This window comes from Sinocyclocheilus grahami, unplaced genomic scaffold (assembly GCF_001515645.1).
Source record: "Sinocyclocheilus grahami isolate Dianchi unplaced genomic scaffold, SAMN03320097.WGS_v1.1 scaffold696.1, whole genome shotgun sequence".
Taxonomy (NCBI): domain Eukaryota; kingdom Metazoa; phylum Chordata; class Actinopteri; order Cypriniformes; family Cyprinidae; genus Sinocyclocheilus; species Sinocyclocheilus grahami.
This window is the reverse complement of record NW_015505875.1, coordinates 226432-245496: the sequence shown is the minus strand read 5'-3', so window position 1 is coordinate 245496 and position 19065 is coordinate 226432. Positions and strand designations below refer to the sequence as shown.

Sequence of the window (19065 nt, the reverse complement as noted above, 5' to 3'; positions counted from 1 at the left end):
TGACTGAATTGACTAAAACTAATCAACAGTAATTTTAAATCAATCACCTTGCTCATATTCAAAATGATTCAACATTTTATTATAAGATTTACGGCAAAAACAGCTTTAGAATAAATTTAAATGCTACATATAATCACAGTATACCATATCAATTTTAGTTAAAGATATGATTTTAAATTGCTAAATTATGTATTGTTAATCAAGTTATGTATTGCCCTATAAAATGTACGTCTAATGTGTAAACTTTCTCGTTGAAATCTAATCTGTAGATTTAAGATGCAAAACAAAAGGCAACATGTTTAACATTATTGGCCTTTAAATACCATACTCACTTATTGCTGAGTACTTCTAATTCATCTGATGCTTAAAATAGTTTCTGTGCTTCTCTGCGAGCAATCCCATCCTGAGAATTAATGCAGTATTAATGCCACTAGACCAAAAACTAGGTCACTGCTCAACATTCAGCTGCCCATTTGTTGCAAGTCCTTTGGATTTTGGCATCATAACCATTGACGTCAGAACTCTGGACACTGTAGAATTGAATAACTGTCTGTTTGCTACCTGAGGCAGTTCGAAAGGACTAAGTACTCCTGGACTCATGGCTAGTGAACGCTGACTTGGACCCTCTAGAATAGTGGGACCACTAACCAATGGTCTACTCTGTCCACCTTCCCCTGATACAATGTTCTGAACACTTGGCAAGTGACCATTTGCAACTTGAGTCAGTCTCACTAAGTTTGGAGCTCCTGTGCTCATAGACACAGGAAGCTGACCTGGGCCTGCAACCAAGAAATTGCCTTCACTAACAGGACCCTCTAGAATAGAATGACCACCAACCAGTAGTCTACTCTCTCCACCTTTTTTTGATGCAGTGTTTGACACACTTGGGTAAGGACCACTTTCTAATAGCTGGTTTTTTACTTGACCAGTTGCAATTTGAGGCATTATTACTAGGTTTGGAGTTCCTGGGCCTCCTATCAATACATTACCTCCATTGACAGGACGTTGTCCAATTGTTACTGTCCCTTGTCCATCATTCTGTACACTGTAAAGGGAGCCATCAACTACTGTTTGGTTCATATGTACTGATCCACCAAACTCTTGAGATCTTACTGGGTAAAGTAGTTGAGGGCTCATGGGACAATGACTAGGACCTAGACCTCCAACGAATACTTTATCTCCAGTGACTGAGCCATCCATAAGAGTAACTCTACCCTGCCCGTTCTCTGCTGATACAACCGATTCCATGGGTACTCTTACCATCTGCAGTGAACCAATTCCACCTAGTTGTTGCTGTGGCATCATTACAAGGTTTTGAGTTGGTGAAAGGTTCTGGATTACAGCAGAATTAACTTCACCTAAACCTTCGGTAATCATTACTGGACTTTGAGGTCCAATTTGTGAGTACAAGACGGAATCACCAATGATGTTGTTTGCTAGAACAGCCTGTTGTCCACTACCAAAATGTTCAAGTGTATGGCCATTACCTTGAGTCAGAATTCTCTCAGCTTCTGGAGTTCCATTGATTATGTACACACCTTGCCCAAGCCCATCCTCTGACAGCACAACATTGCTTGCCATTGGCTGGTTGAACCCGTAGTACATTGGTTCCTGTATGAAAATCCCCTGACTAGGTGCAGGTTGGACAAGTGGTGATTTAGCAGGTATCTCCTCAGGACTGGGCTGGACGATGTTGGTCATGTGACTGGAAGATGCAGCTGCGTTTGGTGTTGTCTCGACAGTATTAACAATAACTTTTGGGTCAGTCTGTCTGAATCCACACACCTCAGCCAAGGTGTTGAACTTTGAACCCAGGTTGTTCAAGAACTCCAGATCATCATTAGACTCGATGAAGCTGCAGCTTTCAATGGAACCGGTAACAGATCCTTCACCTTCATAATCATAGTGCTTCGGTCCTTTTTTTGGAGAATCCTCCTCCAATATATACCTGGATTTCTGCAAAAGAATGAGGAGAAATATCATTCTACATGTAATTTTCGTTCAGTGTTAAAGGCATAGTCCACCCAAAAATTCTGACAGCACCCATTCACTGCAGAGGATCCATCAAAAAAGATATATATTTTTTTTAAATCACATACTTGTGCGAAGTATTCTTTTAGGAATGCATCATGCAAGACTTGTCCTTCTTGCGACCTGACAGAGTTTTCCATGTCCATGTCACTGTAAAAGCCTCCAAATGCACTCTCCTGCATCATTCCTAGAATTTTAGAACTGTTATATACAGCCTGGTTTGACCTGGGGACCTGAATTTCGTCCAATGGGAAATTAGAGTTAGCTTCCACCATTCTTACAGTTTCTTTGTATGATTTTATTTTGTCGCCCCCCTCATTGTACAGTTTTGGTGGGATGCTCTCTAGAAAAACATCCTGCAAGAGAAACAGAATCAGTTATCACACGACAGAAGTGTTTTACACTTTCACTTGTGCAAGATCATGAAGGGATTTTTTTTACCACGTCTATTCCTTTTCCTTCTGTGCTATAGGAGATAAGATGTTGCTTGGTTTCAAATGGAATATCAATAAAATGTTTTCCAGCATTCTCACATTCACATTTTATTACGGCCACAAGCGGCACTAAAAATAGAGACAGACAAACAAAACATATGTATGTTTTACAATGTTACCACCAATAATACATTTACAGTGGTAGACTACAGCAAAGTAAACTCATGCTCACAGATTAAGCACAGGAATCCTAGAATCAGGAAACAAATTCCTGCTGCTCCAAGACTGGCTGATGTAGTGCGTAATGCAGCCAATTTTGAAGCACAAAACGTGCCTTCAGAGCAAGTGCAAACCTCTAAATGGAGGACTTGCTCATCAGGACAGGCCAGTCCTTGCTTGTCTCTGATTTCCATGGTGACTTCATAAAAACCAGGCCATAAGTCATCTTCAGCGAGCATCGAAACACTTACATCTGAAGAGGTGAGAAACAGTGAGAGACCTGACTATTATGTCACGTTCTACTCAAAAGTGAACAAGAATGGTGATTATCTACTTTATACGTGGCGTGATTGCTTTCAGTTTATTGTAAATAACAAAAACATGCTTAGATCAAGAAGTGTAAGTTTTCAGACCCTTGCAAATAAATCATATTATTATCTGTTTGGTATTACCATCTATTCTCTGCAGGTTCCATTTGCCCTTTGTCTTCTCTTGTATCAAACTGAACTCTAGTGGAGCTCCGTTGGGATCGGAATCTTCGTCTTCTGCTGTGACATTGACTATACTGGTATCACTGCAGACAGTCTGCACATTATTAAGGAGTTTGGGGCAGTTGTCATTCAGGTCCTCCACCTGCAAAGCTATAGTCCCTGTAGATGTCTGAGAGTGCAGTTCTAAAATTATAGCAAACACAAAACATGTTACAATGAACCTTCTTAAATTATCTTTTACAGTTTGACATGTAGACTCCTTCGCTACTGTTTAAAAAGCATCCCAGGACAAACATCATGAAGTTGAAGAAATTAAACTGTGTGCAAAGTGTAACTATTTGTTTATTTAGACTATATGTCTAAATTATAAATGCTAATATTAATAATGCTAGTAGGTGTGTCCAAACATCCCAATGTAAAGTTCTGACTAACTGTTCATACTAACCATCTGTAATGCAGAGGATCTTGGCATAGTAGGTCCCATTTACCAAAAATGGAGACTCACGATCTGGTACCTTGTTCAGTTTTATCTCAGCCGTGTCCATGTCAATAGAAATCCAGTTGTCAGGGTCATATTCCTTTGCATATCTAAACAAACATGGACCATTAAATTATTGCAATTTTAAATTCTACATTTGGTTTAACAATTTGAAGGTTTGAGGTTTATAACATGAAGTTTCTGAATGGTAATAAACCTCAAATAGTATTCAATCAAATATTGTAAAACTGTAAAATGCTAAGGTGTATCTAAACATCTTTAATATGCATGGCTTAAGTTGTTGTGTACTGCATATTCGATTAAATCATTTAGTTTTTTTCTTCTCAGGAAATGCTTGGAGAACACTTACTTAACTTTTTCTGCTGTTTTGCCTGTGTCTTCTTCCATAGCAGTGTAGGTGTCAATTACTCTTGGAAAAGAATTTTTGGTGTTTTCAGATACAGATATAGGCTTGATCTTTGGCTTGAACTTTGGGCCTTCTGGCTTGTTTTTGACATTGATCTTCACTGGGTATGTCTTTTGCTTGAACACACTTCCTCCACCAGCTGCTCCAGAAGCTCCAGCTCCACCAGCTGCTCCAGAAGCTCCAGCTCCACCAGCTGCTCCAGAAGCTCCAGCTCCACCACCTGCTCCAGAAGCTCCAGCTCCACCACCTGTTGCTCCTGCTCCACCCCCGAGAGGTGCTCCTAGAAGAGCTTTGTTTGCAACAACTAGGTTCAGGTTCATTTCAGATGCTGACTCAAAGTCAACAGGCTAGAGGAGAGAACAAGGTGCAGTTGGTTGCTCAAAAAAAGTTAAAAATAAAAAACCCTCGTAACAAATATGCAAACAGCACACATGTGTACATCACACTAATACAGCACACCCTTATTACATTTCAGCCCTGATATCTTTGCTTCCATCACATGAACTTCTTAGAACTGTGTACAAAATAAGCACTGACCTTGTTCAGATACAAAACACCCATATTTGTCTTCGGATCAGTTTCAATAGAGAAACGTCCATCCTCATTCCCCGAGACTATTTTAAACTCGGCCAACCAATTGTCTGTCCTTTCTTCATCGTTATCCAGCGCCTGGATCCTCATAACCTCAACAGGTGCCTCATTCTCATCAATACTTGCTGAAAACTATGAAACCAAAACAATGTCCACACTTTGTTTTCTTGACCATTATTGAAGTTTTTATTATACTACAGTAGAAGTACACATACTTTTAAGCATACTTAAAAAAGTACTTAAATATACTTTAAAATAATATACTTAAGTGTGAACTTGCAGGCACTGTTACTGCATGTTATTATAATGGAGCATTTTACATGTTCTTTAGCATTTGGTAGTTAATTAAAAATGTACTTTAAAGTAAAACTTTTCATTTGAAATAATTCACATTGTTATTAATTGTGTGAAAGTCTGCTTTCTTTAAATACACTTTTCATTAATATTATGTTAAATGCAGTTTAAAAAAATATATTTTCAAGATTTGAAGTACACTACAAGTACACAGTGAATACAGGCAAACACAATTATTTTTCACAAGGGAATTAAAAAAGATGATTTAATGTCATAATTGTGACCTCCTGACTATTCAAGTTACATTAGCCAATGCACATAGTCACCTCATCCTTCTCCAAAGTAGGAATATTGTCATTGACATCCAGGATGTCTATAAATACAGTAGCTGTAGCAGAATTTCCTTCAGGACTTCCATACATGTCAGCAGCTTGCACCGTAAGAACAAAATATCTGTGTTCCTGTTGAAGAGAATGGGAACTTGAACATCCAGACTGTTTGGTGGAAACTTTTGAAGCTACCAACAAACAAACAAACACATGTACAAATATCAGTATAACTGGTAACAGATACCTCTCTGTCAAGTGTTGGGTTGTTTACAAAGATTGTTCCATTGTCTTTATGAACAGCAAAGAAAAGCTTGCCATTGTTTGGCTCTTGCTTGATCAAGCTGTACGCTATCTTTGTGTGAAGAGTGTTTGGCTCATCTGCATCTTTGGCCACAACTTGTGTTACAAAGCTACCTAGAAAGGACACAGCTATTACAAAAACGAATCTATCACACTAGATCTTTAAGATGAAAGAATAGTCATCTCTAATTTCAGAAAATCAAGCAATTTTTGACAACAGCAAAAAAGCGGCAGGCTCACCAACTGGCCTCCCCTCATAGATGCTGATGCGTTCTGGCTTGATGAAAACTGGTGGGTTATCATTCTGGTCCTCCACAACAATGTTTATTTTAATATTATCTTCAGCTATGGTGTTGTTAGGATACCATGCAGCCTGCTCCAGAAGCTCCAGCTCCACCACCTGCTCCAGAAGCTCCAGCTCCACCACCTGCTCCAGAAGCTCCAGCTCCACCACCTGCTCCAGAAGCTCCAGCTCCACCACCTGCTCCAGAAGCTCCAGCTCCACCACCTGCTCCAGAAGCTCCAGCTCCACCAGCTGCTCCAGAAGCTCCAGCTCCACCAGCTGCTCCAGAAGCTCCAGCTCCACCACCTGCTCCAGAAGCTCCAGCTCCACCACCTGCTCCAGAAGCTCCAGCTCCACCACCTGTTGCTCCTGCTCCACCCCCGAGAGGTGCTCCTAGAAGAGCTTTGTTTGCAACAACTAGGTTCAGGTTCATTTCAGATGCTGACTCAAAGTCAACAGGCTAGAGGAGAGAACAAGGTGCAGTTGGTTGCTCAAAAAAAGTTAAAAATAAAAAACCCTCGTAACAAATATGCAAACAGCACACATGTGTACATCACACTAATACAGCACACCCTTATTACATTTCAGCCCTGATATCTTTGCTTCCATCACATGAACTTCTTAGAACTGTGTACAAAATAAGCACTGACCTTGTTCAGATACAAAACACCCATATTTGTCTTCGGATCAGTTTCAATAGAGAAACGTCCATCCTCATTCCCCGAGACTATTTTAAACTCGGCCAACCAATTGTCTGTCCTTTCTTCATCGTTATCCAGCGCCTGGATCCTCATAACCTCAACAGGTGCCTCATTCTCATCAATACTTGCTGAAAACTATGAAACCAAAACAATGTCCACACTTTGTTTTCTTGACCATTATTGAAGTTTTTATTATACTACAGTAGAAGTACACATACTTTTAAGCATACTTAAAAAAGTACTTAAATATACTTTAAAATAATATACTTAAGTGTGAACTTGCAGGCACTGTTACTGCATGTTATTATAATGGAGCATTTTACATGTTCTTTAGCATTTGGTAGTTAATTAAAAATGTACTTTAAAGTAAAACTTTTCATTTGAAATAATTCACATTGTTATTAATTGTGTGAAAGTCTGCTTTCTTTAAATACACTTTTCATTAATATTATGTTAAATGCAGTTTAAAAAAATATATTTTCAAGATTTGAAGTACACTACAAGTACACAGTGAATACAGGCAAACACAATTATTTTTCACAAGGGAATTAAAAAAGATGATTTAATGTCATAATTGTGACCTCCTGACTATTCAAGTTACATTAGCCAATGCACATAGTCACCTCATCCTTCTCCAAAGTAGGAATATTGTCATTGACATCCAGGATGTCTATAAATACAGTAGCTGTAGCAGAATTTCCTTCAGGACTTCCATACATGTCAGCAGCTTGCACCGTAAGAACAAAATATCTGTGTTCCTGTTGAAGAGAATGGGAACTTGAACATCCAGACTGTTTGGTGGAAACTTTTGAAGCTACCAACAAACAAACAAACACATGTACAAATATCAGTATAACTGGTAACAGATACCTCTCTGTCAAGTGTTGGGTTGTTTACAAAGATTGTTCCATTGTCTTTATGAACAGCAAAGAAAAGCTTGCCATTGTTTGGCTCTTGCTTGATCAAGCTGTACGCTATCTTTGTGTGAAGAGTGTTTGGCTCATCTGCATCTTTGGCCACAACTTGTGTTACAAAGCTACCTAGAAAGGACACAGCTATTACAAAAACGAATCTATCACACTAGATCTTTAAGATGAAAGAATAGTCATCTCTAATTTCAGAAAATCAAGCAATTTTTGACAACAGCAAAAAAGCGGCAGGCTCACCAACTGGCCTCCCCTCATAGATGCTGATGCGTTCTGGCTTGATGAAAACTGGTGGGTTATCATTCTGGTCCTCCACAACAATGTTTATTTTAATATTATCTTCAGCTATGGTGTTGTTAGGATACCATGCAGTGGCAATAAGCTACAAAACCAAAAAAAAAAGTTTTTTTTTTTTTAAATACTAGAGGAGAAAACCTTGAAAAATCTGACTAGAGTTTTTGGATAGTAAACAGTTTATCAGCAATGCATTGATATGGGAGAGCAGTAGTCACAATTGTATGCCATTAAACAGTCTAGTATAGGGTTTTTAGTTAAACAGTAATAATGATACATTTGAGACGCACATGTCAATTGCCCCTTTTAAACTAACATGGCATTTTATAAAATTATTTTGCTAAATAAATTTAAACTTTCAGTCAAGTTTTATTGTTTTCTCAATCGCTGCAGCAATATATATATATATATATATATATATATATATACAACTTAAAAAAGTGTTTGTGCTGCTTTACATTTTTTATTTTAGTCAGCTCAAATACCTAAGTCACATTACATTTCAAGTTGACAAAATTTTAAGGCAACTTTAAGTTGAAACAAAACATTTTTTTACAGTGCTGTCTAGAGATTTCATTTATTTATTTTATTTTTTGTACTTGTGAAATTGAGTTTCTTCTCAGAACCTTACAATTTAACAGAGATTTATCCCTTGTGACAACTAGTCCCAGTAGGCCTATAACACATGACCTATACTGTATATTCTTAATCTTAAATGTGTGTGTTTGTTATCCTCACGGTGTAGTTTTGTCTCTCCTCGCGATCCAGAGGCTGTGTGATGCGAACCCACCCTTTTTGCTCGTCTAATATGAAGTTACCAACAGGTGGCATGTTGACTCCTGGACCTCTTATAGTGTAGCGCAGCATCGTGATCTCATCAAGGTCAGATCGTATCTGAGAAATGTAACATTGCATGGTTAGACTGCTGTCATCAAAAACAAGTGCACAAGGCAGATTTTTTTTTTTTAAAGAACGTTTAAGTTTAAAATCACAATTAATATCATAAATAACAATAAAAAACCATACAATAGTCTCATACTACTGCCGTGTTGAAATTATATTCAGTTCATATTACTAAGAATGAACTGATTTTAATGATCAAAATTATGATGTTTATTACAAATTGTGCACAGTCCTGTTACCACATGCTTGTGTTGCAATTGCAACACATCTTACTGTATGAAAAAAGCTCAAACAAATATTATTTTCTTTAATTTATGGATGATAAAGTAAAATTGACCCTAAACCTAATCCCTCATGAGTGATAACCTTAATTTGTACCCTGTTTGTGGAAAGTTCTGACAGCTGGCTGTGTAACGGGGAAACTGATTTATTGAGAGAATAAATCATGAATATTGAATAACTTTTAAATGTTATTATTGAACCAAGCCAGCATTGTAATGTGCTGTACATGCAATGAGTGGAGAGAATCGCTGTATCTATGATATGGTTTTGTCTACTACCTTGCTGAAATAGGGCGAATCACTGTATTTATTTTAGTCAGCTCAAATACCTAAGTCACATTACATTTCAAGTTGACAAAATTTTAAGGCAACTTTAAGTTGAAACAAAACATTTTTTTACAGTGCTGTCTAGAGATTTCATTTATTTATTTTATTTTTTGTACTTGTGAAATTGAGTTTCTTCTCAGAACCTTACAATTTAACAGAGATTTATCCCTTGTGACAACTAGTCCCAGTAGGCCTATAACACATGACCTATACTGTATATTCTTAATCTTAAATGTGTGTGTTTGTTATCCTCACGGTGTAGTTTTGTCTCTCCTCGCGATCCAGAGGCTGTGTGATGCGAACCCACCCTTTTTGCTCGTCTAATATGAAGTTACCAACAGGTGGCATGTTGACTCCTGGACCTCTTATAGTGTAGCGCAGCATCGTGATCTCATCAAGGTCAGATCGTATCTGAGAAATGTAACATTGCATGGTTAGACTGCTGTCATCAAAAACAAGTGCACAAGGCAGATTTTTTTTTTTTAAAGAACGTTTAAGTTTAAAATCACAATTAATATCATAAATAACAATAAAAAACCATACAATAGTCTCATACTACTGCCGTGTTGAAATTATATTCAGTTCATATTACTAAGAATGAACTGATTTTAATGATCAAAATTATGATGTTTATTACAAATTGTGCACAGTCCTGTTACCACATGCTTGTGTTGCAATTGCAACACATCTTACTGTATGAAAAAAGCTCAAACAAATATTATTTTCTTTAATTTATGGATGATAAAGTAAAATTGACCCTAAACCTAATCCCTCATGAGTGATAACCTTAATTTGTACCCTGTTTGTGGAAAGTTCTGACAGCTGGCTGTGTAACGGGGAAACTGATTTATTGAGAGAATAAATCATGAATATTGAATAACTTTTAAATGTTATTATTGAACCAAGCCAGCATTGTAATGTGCTGTACATGCAATGAGTGGAGAGAATCGCTGTATCTATGATATGGTTTTGTCTACTACCTTGCTGAAATAGGGCGAATCACTGTAGTCTACATTTTCTGTAAACTTTTTGGCAGGGACGACCCATTCCCTCTTATGACGCTGCTTCTGTGAACCGGTCCAGCAGTCTCCAGTGCTCAGGACCTGTTTTTAAAAATAAAAAAATTAATTTAAATATAATTTCATACCATTTTTAATTATTTATGGCCTGGTGGTTAGGTTTAATTATGTTTTAACAGTGGGTGGTTGTGCATAATTTTGGTAACTTTGTGCATGCAAATGTGAGACAAATGACACACATATTCACCAGATGTTATGTTAGGGCAACATTGTGAAAACATCACACCAAAATTCAGACTGAAGAACTCCTCCTCATGGAAGTAAATAGTACCGAAATGATAAGTTAATTTGTCAAAAAAAAGAAAGAAAGAAACACTGAATTATAGCCTATTTAACTTGAAAAGTCAACTATTTACTAGCTTTAGAAACTTGCTCGTTTAATTACATTTTCCTTATTGTCTTGATTATGTGACTCTATAGGACACATAAAGTCAGATGTTTCACTGAAAACCTGAACAATCTGAAATTGTTACAGTATCATCTGTTTGGCATAGTCTGACTGTCGCCCATGTTCACACTTGAGTCAAGTTTATCCATCTTTTATTTAAAATCATTCATTTTGGTCATAGACTCCACAACAACAACAACAACAACAAAAAAACATACTCCAATAAAAATGGCTTTTTTTGTTTGAGAGGAAAACTTCTAGTCATTATATCTTGTAAAATATGTATCTTTTTTCCTTAAAAATAAATGAAACTGTAAAAAAAGATTATTGCCAAGATTATTGCCTTGAAAATGTTATTGAGTATTCAGCTTAATGACAATCAAATGTATTGTCGTGTCCTATGCAGAGTATATTTTATATATATTTACAATATAAAAATATTTTAATATCTGTACAAATATCTATATGTTTTTTAAATATAAAAATAAATAGCCTATTCCGACATGTAACGCAGTTGCTCTTCGGGTGACCCGTGTAGCGAATCAGCTCAAAGGGGAAATATGAATAATTAATCATAACTAGTTCTAATTAATTATAAATATTTAGATCCGCTGTAGATATTTACTTGACCTCTCAGGGTCAACTGCCTGTCAATTCTAAGAACGTTAATTTCCTGGTTAAGGGAAATAACTTTCTTACTGTACAAGTCTACACAGAGCCTGTAGCATGAATCTGCATGAGTAGGGACTCCAGTTATGCGCAAACAATGAACAACGTCAAGTGTGATACAAGTAAGACTTTATTAACTACATAAACACTTAAACTAGTCTAACATACTACATAAACACTGAAACTAGTCTAACATACACATACACACACACACACACGCATACAGTTGGTATAGGAAAGGGTTAAAGCTTAAGCAATAAAGGAATGAAGTTATGGAATCATTTGCATATTCAGCAGATTTACAGCCTGAAGGGAACATCAGATTCTTAGTTCAAACACACCTTTGTAAAAAGGTGCAAATGATACCTAATGTATTAATTAATAAGACTAAGTTTGAATACTTGCACGTCTCATCTGTCTGAAAGAGAGGTTTGATGCAATCTGAAGGTTCAAGTTGATCTTTGCTGAAGTTGGTTGATGAAAAAGAATCAGTTTGAGTCAGAGAATCTTGGTGAATGGAAAAGTCAAGGCCGAAGCCTGGCACAAACTTAGGGTGTCCTGGAGCGTTTGCTCACATCTTCATCTTCTCAGAATTCAACCAAAAAAAAACGACTCCGGGCGGGTCACTGATGTGAAGCCTTTAAGGTCTGAGAAGATTCACGCCTCTCAAGATGGGCTTGTCCAATGAGAAAGACGGAAATCCCAAGTGGGAGTTTGGAGATACCGGGGAGTTTTTATGACCCTTTGTGTGGAAGCATGGTAATTTGCATATGGAACTTGAATCGAAATTACTAAAGATTCTTAGGACACTAATATATTGCCTATGTACCCCATTATAATATACACGCTCGTTTAGATCATCAAAAGGTGAGTTCATAGATACTAAACATGATAGGATTACATATAGGTAAGATGACAGGAATGAGTGGTTCCATCATAAACCTGCATAAAACAGTATAAAAATATCAAAGACAACATACACAATGATCCGAAGGATATGTGTGTTCATTCAAAGAAAGGTTTTCCTATGGATTAATTAGAGAAGAGTCCATTTCTACCGTGCATTGTGTCTCTTCCTATGGAAAAGGTAGTGATTTTCTCTACTTCACATTCCTTTGGGCAATAAACCCAGTGATATCAGCGTTGGTTGCCATGGAACCAGAGGCCTGTTCTGCCCTCCTGAGGTGTTACGCATTTCGGGGGAAGGGTCCATAGGTCCTCATATGGCTTGTTAACTGAGGGGTGTTACAGAGTATTTGTTAAATATAGCTAATAAAATATATATTGTGTGTTTGATTGGTCCAGACGCTACACCCGAGTTTGAGTCCCGACTCTTGCCCGTTCCCCTCTCTCCACCACTTCGCTTCTGTCTGTCTATACTGTCCTATTTTATTATATTTTAATTATATTTTCATGATAAAAATTCTCAATTTATTGTTTAGAAAGTTGTTGTTAGTAGTTCAGATGCATTCATTTTCTAGTTTACTAAGCATTACCATAAGGACTTGTAAGGTTAAATTGTAGTTGAGGACAGATATTGTAGGGGGTCCTGAGACATCATCCTCTGTATGATATCGTATGGATTTGTTCATGCTAGCCTTCTCTATTACAAACCTAGTTTGCTCAGTTCGCTTCAGCTTAACTTTCAGGCAGGAGTTGCTTGAAATGTAAAGACAGTACTGTATGCTAATAACGGAGCTAACAAATCAACATTCATTGTTATATTGATATTTTGAATACAAGATTATTTTAAATGATCTTAATCAGTAGTTTTGTCTTGTTTTCCAGTAAAAATATTAGTAACTTGTTTTCTTTCAGTTAGCACAGGTTCTGTATTACTTTTCTTGGAACTGATCAATCAGGCCTCAATGATCTGAGCAATTTTTTTTTTGAGTGAACGTTGTCAAAATGATTCACAAATGCTTCATTCAAAAACTGACGTGCATAAACTCTGATCAGTGAGGCGTCCGAAAAACATTTTTCGTTTTAGTCAAATGTGAAAATATGATGTCGTATTTTCTGGAAAAATAAAATCCTCTTCAGGTCAAAATGGTCGGAACACAACATGAGGGTTATATTTACTAATACGCACATTTTTAAGATCAAAATTTGTATCTGTTAACATTAGTTTTCTTGCGTGCACCACTAGATATTGTAGCTTTCAGTCGTGCTTAAATTATTGTCTTTTTTGTTACTTGATTGGAATATAGACTTAATTATAAAAAATCATCATCATCATAAAACACAGTGATGGTACAATCCTTTTGGTACCTGAATAGGATTGAATGTCATTAAATTATATTATGTTAATATATATATCAACCTTGAGGTATTAAAAATCTGTTTATTACTGTCAAATATACTGCTAATAATGTATGTGGTACTGAAAACCACACGATCACTTATCAAAAATGTAATTGTTCTCTAACAGAATGTTTCTGCTTTCCCTTATAAAGTATGAATAAACTGTGAATTGCTTTGTTAAAAATAATAAACATTTCATATATTAAATGCTTTTTACTTAGCTAAAAATAATATTTTACAATATTTTCCAATACAATGACATGTATTGTCTTTTAAAATATAATTGGTTTACTTTATTTTATATTACATATATATTATATATATATATATATATATATATATATATATATATCTCAGTATCTCCACTATAATCAGACAATTTCAGCTGTTGAATATATTACATTGGAGAGTATTTGTACACACAAAAAATATTTATATATATATATATATATATATATATATTATTTTATATTATTTGGATTTTTCTGAAGAACAGCGGGCAATTTAACTGTTCAGGACAAACAAGGGACTCGTGAGCAATTGAACATCACAAAAAATAAAAATAAAAACCGGCTGTGGATCATCCAGGTAACAACACAGTCTTAAGAATCAAGCATTTGTAAACTTTTGAACGGGGTCATTTTTATAAATTCAACTATTTATAAAACTATATGTAAGGACTATATGTAAATGTATTTTATGTGAAATATTTTATTCAAGTCAGTACTATATAAAAAATAACATGCATTTTGTATTATCCCTCTCATATGAAGAGTTCCGATGCAAAAGCCTTTAAGTGCCGTCTGAAATTTTCATCTAAAATGAACATTTTTATCAGGCTCCTATATTTATGTTCAGTTATTTCACTTTAATGGAACAGAAAATGAGCTATACATTGCCATTAAAGTAAAATGACTAAACCTAAACATAGGAGCCTGATAAAAATGCTAATTTTAGAAGAAAAATTTCAGATGATACTTAGAGGCTTTTGCATCTGAACTCTTCATATAAATATATACACACATACATACATAAATGCATACGTACATACAGTTTTATAGTTTCACTTTTTATAGTTATGGATAAATCCAGTAAAAACATGGTAATAATATGGTAACATTCAAACCCCCCCCCCACATTCATTAATGAAAATTTGGTGATAAGAAATAATATGGTTTTAGTTGAAAACAATTAAGTTATGACTGTTTAATTAATCAACGTTTCTTTAGGTCCAAACAGACCCGGAATAAAAAAATCATATGAAGATCAATACATTTATTACAGCAATCTTTGTTTATGTTATTTAATAAAAAATATAATTGTTCATTGTAAGTTTATGTTAGCTCGGGTCATTTAAAAAATATTACCATTTACTACAATTATTATATAATAAAAACCTTTTTATTTTATTGTATTAGTAAATGTAGAAATAACATGAACTAAGATTAATAAATGCTTTCTAAATCTATGTTAACTACTGTAGTCAACTAGTGATAACAACGGGAACCTTATTATAAATATAATAACCATATAATATTTGATAACGCTACAGGAGCATTTCTTGTTAAAATTACTTAATTACTAAAATTTTTACAGAGCACAGTTTTTCTTCTCAGGTAATCTCATTTTGGTAATATTTAGAAGTTTTTTTTTTTGAACACCAGACAAAAATACTGATCACAACAATGATTTTCGTCGAGGTGTATTTACACATTGCATTTGACAACCTTCCACGATACTTTATTAACCCAATTTCTCCAAAAGAGCGTTTACGTGATATATCCACATCGCTTTCTACTCACCTGCACAGTGAGAAACAGCAACCAGGCTGGAACCAGCGAAGAGCGAGGGAACATCTTCTAGAAGAGATGAAACAAATCTATCAGTGTGAGTGTTGTTAGTGACAGAGCTTATCAACCTGACACTGTTTTTGGCACCACAAAAATATGAGCCTAAAGCATCTTTTGGTCCGCCCCCCAAAAAAGAAAACGTCATCACCTGCCATTTTCACCCTGAATTTGTGTGAGGGTTGGGGAATGATACATTACTTGAGATCTGTTTCTGCTTAAAGGGAAATAAAGGACAGCACAAAGTCCATTTAAATAATATATTTTGTTTATAATTTAACATTTATAATTATTTTAAATTAATAATTACTAAATTAATTCCTGAATAATTAAACTTTATTAAAAAAGCAACACATTACTAAGTAATTGTTCTTTAGAAGTTTGGTTGTTTTGAAAATTAATTACCCTATGAGTTATGTAGATGAGTTACCAGTACAGTTCTGAGGAATTACTCATTAACATACAACCACATATTATTTCCTGGTAACAGCTACAGGGCAGCCAGCTTAGCAAGAAAACCATTTGATAAACCTGATCAAATTGAACTTGTTTTTTGTTAACCTAGTGAGGAGTGCACCTCATATTTGTCAATGATTTCTGAAGACGACACCCTACATACTTTCATTTTAAAAGTCTTTTGATGTTATAGTAGAAGAGTCATGACACGTTTTTCATTAGTAGACATCTGTCTTTGATATGAATAGCTTGCATAACTTACATAGGTTCAAACCTGCAAAGCAGTTCCTTATGAAGTAGCCTGAGGCTGGAATTGTATTAGATTTTATTTAAACATTTATTTACTAATCAAAGCCATTTGTTTTTCAACCACTTTTACTGAACTTGCTAAAATTATGAAGGCCACGACTAAAGTGACTTTTAACATCTCAACTGTTCATTACTACAGTATGCAAGTATATTAAGTCTAAATTGAGAGACCTTTCTCTCAGAATGATTAATTTACACACACACACACACACACACACATATATTTCCCTTTCATGGGAACTTCGAACTGCGTCCTCTAGGGGTCGCTATGGGGAACGCCTCGTCGTGACTCGTATCTGAAGCATACATTGAAAAAACACCAACTCGTTGGCCGGCGACAGCCATGACGTCACTACCGGTGCGACTACAGTATAAATCGGTGCCGGGAGCTACACATCGTTCTCTTCTTCGTCTTCATTGACTGTTCTGTTTGAAGCGTGCATTTTCAAGGAAAAAGTAAGAGCTATCTATTAATATTATGGCGAGCACTAGTAGAGCATTTAGAAGGTGTGTGCATCCGTGTCAGCGCTATTTGACACCAGATGACACACACGATCTATGTGTTGTTTGTTTGGGCGAGGAGCACGCACGCGATGTCCTCGAGGGGGCAATCTGCGTGCATTGCGAGTTTTTTCCAATGAAAAAAAACTCCGTTCTCGTTTGTCTCTCTTTTCAAGTAAAGAGGGGCAGCCATCTGCTTCCCGCGGTTCAGGACCCTCCGCTGCTGAGGCACGGAGGAGAATGAGCTCGTGGGGATCTCAGGTGGACCTGGCCGATGAGTTTAGAGAGGGACTTTCCTTCTCGCGCTCATCGGCGGGGGGCGAGAGACAGCCACTGGAAGATGATGTTCTCTCTTTAACATCATATGATCCAGGGGCCAGTGCTCTGCTGGGTTCAGCCAAGGAAGAGCAGGAAATGGATGATGAGAGCGAAGAAGCTGAGGCTGAGCCTTCTCAATCCTCCTGCCCTGCGTATGATGAGCTCTTAGAGGTTATGGATCGCGCCACGGCAAGACTTGACTTGCCATGGAAGCGGACTAAGGAAGTGGCGTCGCGAGGTCGTCTCGACGAACGTTATCTTTCTGGCCATAACCCTCCAGCTCAGGTGAGTCTTCCTTTCCTTCCTGATCTCCATACTGAGATCGAGAAGGAATGGAAGAAGCCGTTTTCCTCACGCATCCATCGGTTTCAGCATACCAGTTATGCGAATATCGAGGCGGTGCGCGAAAACGGCTATGAGAGAATGCCCCCTGTAGAAGAGACGCTAGCTAGCTATCTCTCTATGGGAGAGACATCATCTCTCAAAACTCCCTCCTTGCCATCCATGCCTCTTCAAGCTACATCTAAAATGAATGGCAAGGCATACGCAGCAGCAGGTCAGGCTGTTGCTTCACTGCACACGATGGCGCATCTCAACTGTTCATTACTACAGTATGCAAGTATATTAAGTCTAAATTGAGAGACTTTTCTCTCAGAATGATTCATTTACACACACACACACACACACACACACATATATATATATATTTATTTCCATCATGAAATAAAATTTAAAAAGTTAATAGTGACTTTTTATCTCACAATTTAACTTTTTCTTGCAATTACAAGTTTGTGATTCACAATTCCCCAATTCAAAAAGTTAATTAGGGGTTCAAGCATGTAATTGTTAGAATGGCCAATGCAACATTTAATCGGGCAGACCAAACCGTAAATCGTAGAGACTTGAAACTTGGAGGGATGGTAGAACTCACATCGTCTACAACGTCACCAAGGCTCACCCCAATCGGCCTGACAGCAATCAAAAGTACAAAATAGCTCATAACTCCTAAGCTATTAATCCCGGGACACACTGCACAATTTTAGTAGGCTAATCATATAAGATCATTGCAAATCTAATTGTGCGACATGGATCTGATAAACTTCGGTACAACATGTATGCGGACTGTACAATGATGACACCGTAGGCTAATGCTGAGTTCACACTGCACGATTTTCAAACTCGTCGGATCGCCGTTGTTTTCACACTGCGTGACTATCTGGGGTAGCATTCAGTTGTTGCTGTGGTAAACAAGAAGAGCATGATGAATCACACTTTGAGAGTTGTAGTTTTTATGTGTGCTGAAAAAAAAGTGGAATCGGCGAAAGAGGAAGGGATGCGAGCTAGAGGTAAGCAGTTTTATGTTTTAGCGCCGTGTCACGTTGATTTAATGTCGGATTTTTATTGGCTGGTCCGTAAACGTGGATCGTAACAGCAAAATGATCATTCTGAATTTCTGACACTGTCAGAAAATGATCGTAGGCTATCTTTGGTCGCAAGACTGTGAAACCGGCTGTCTTTGAACCTGTCTCACTGTAAGTGTTTAGGAGCCACGATTGTTCATCTTTCGTCTGAGACAGCCACAAATCGTGCCAAAGAGCCACAGGTGTCCATAAGGTCATTTGCATATATCCAAAAACATGACCGCCATCGGCCAATGAAGTTTGAGCGCCTATTAGACAAGGTTAACAGAGGCTTTCAGAGGCATGCTTTCACGCATCCACACAATATGCATATCATTTGATAGATCTCCTCATACTGTGCAACTTTGCCTCAAGAACCACTGCTATTAGTCAAACCGTTCATTAAATATTCTCAATTATGTTTAAAACCCACTTTTGTGCACTAATCCTAGGTTTCTCGCTCTACCGCAATAAAAGCACTGCAG

General features: G+C 36.8%; 1 protein-coding gene across 1 annotated transcript; it reads right to left on the bottom strand.

The window, feature by feature from the left end:
- Positions 1-316: 316 nt before the first annotated feature.
- Positions 317-15605, bottom strand: LOC107559725 (desmoglein-2). The gene is made up of 15 exons (XM_016243645.1): positions 15552-15605; positions 10290-10412; positions 9565-9720; positions 7745-7886; positions 7449-7618; positions 7202-7336; positions 6528-6713; positions 6019-6337; positions 4024-4222; positions 3621-3763; positions 3137-3358; positions 2698-2937; positions 2473-2594; positions 2100-2387; positions 317-1956 (listed from the first exon to the last, which is right to left on the bottom strand). The coding sequence occupies exons 1-15, from the start codon at positions 15603-15605 to the stop codon at positions 448-450; spliced, it is 4008 nt and encodes a 1335-aa protein (XP_016099131.1). The 3' UTR covers positions 317-447.
- Positions 15606-19065: the final 3460 nt, after the last annotated feature.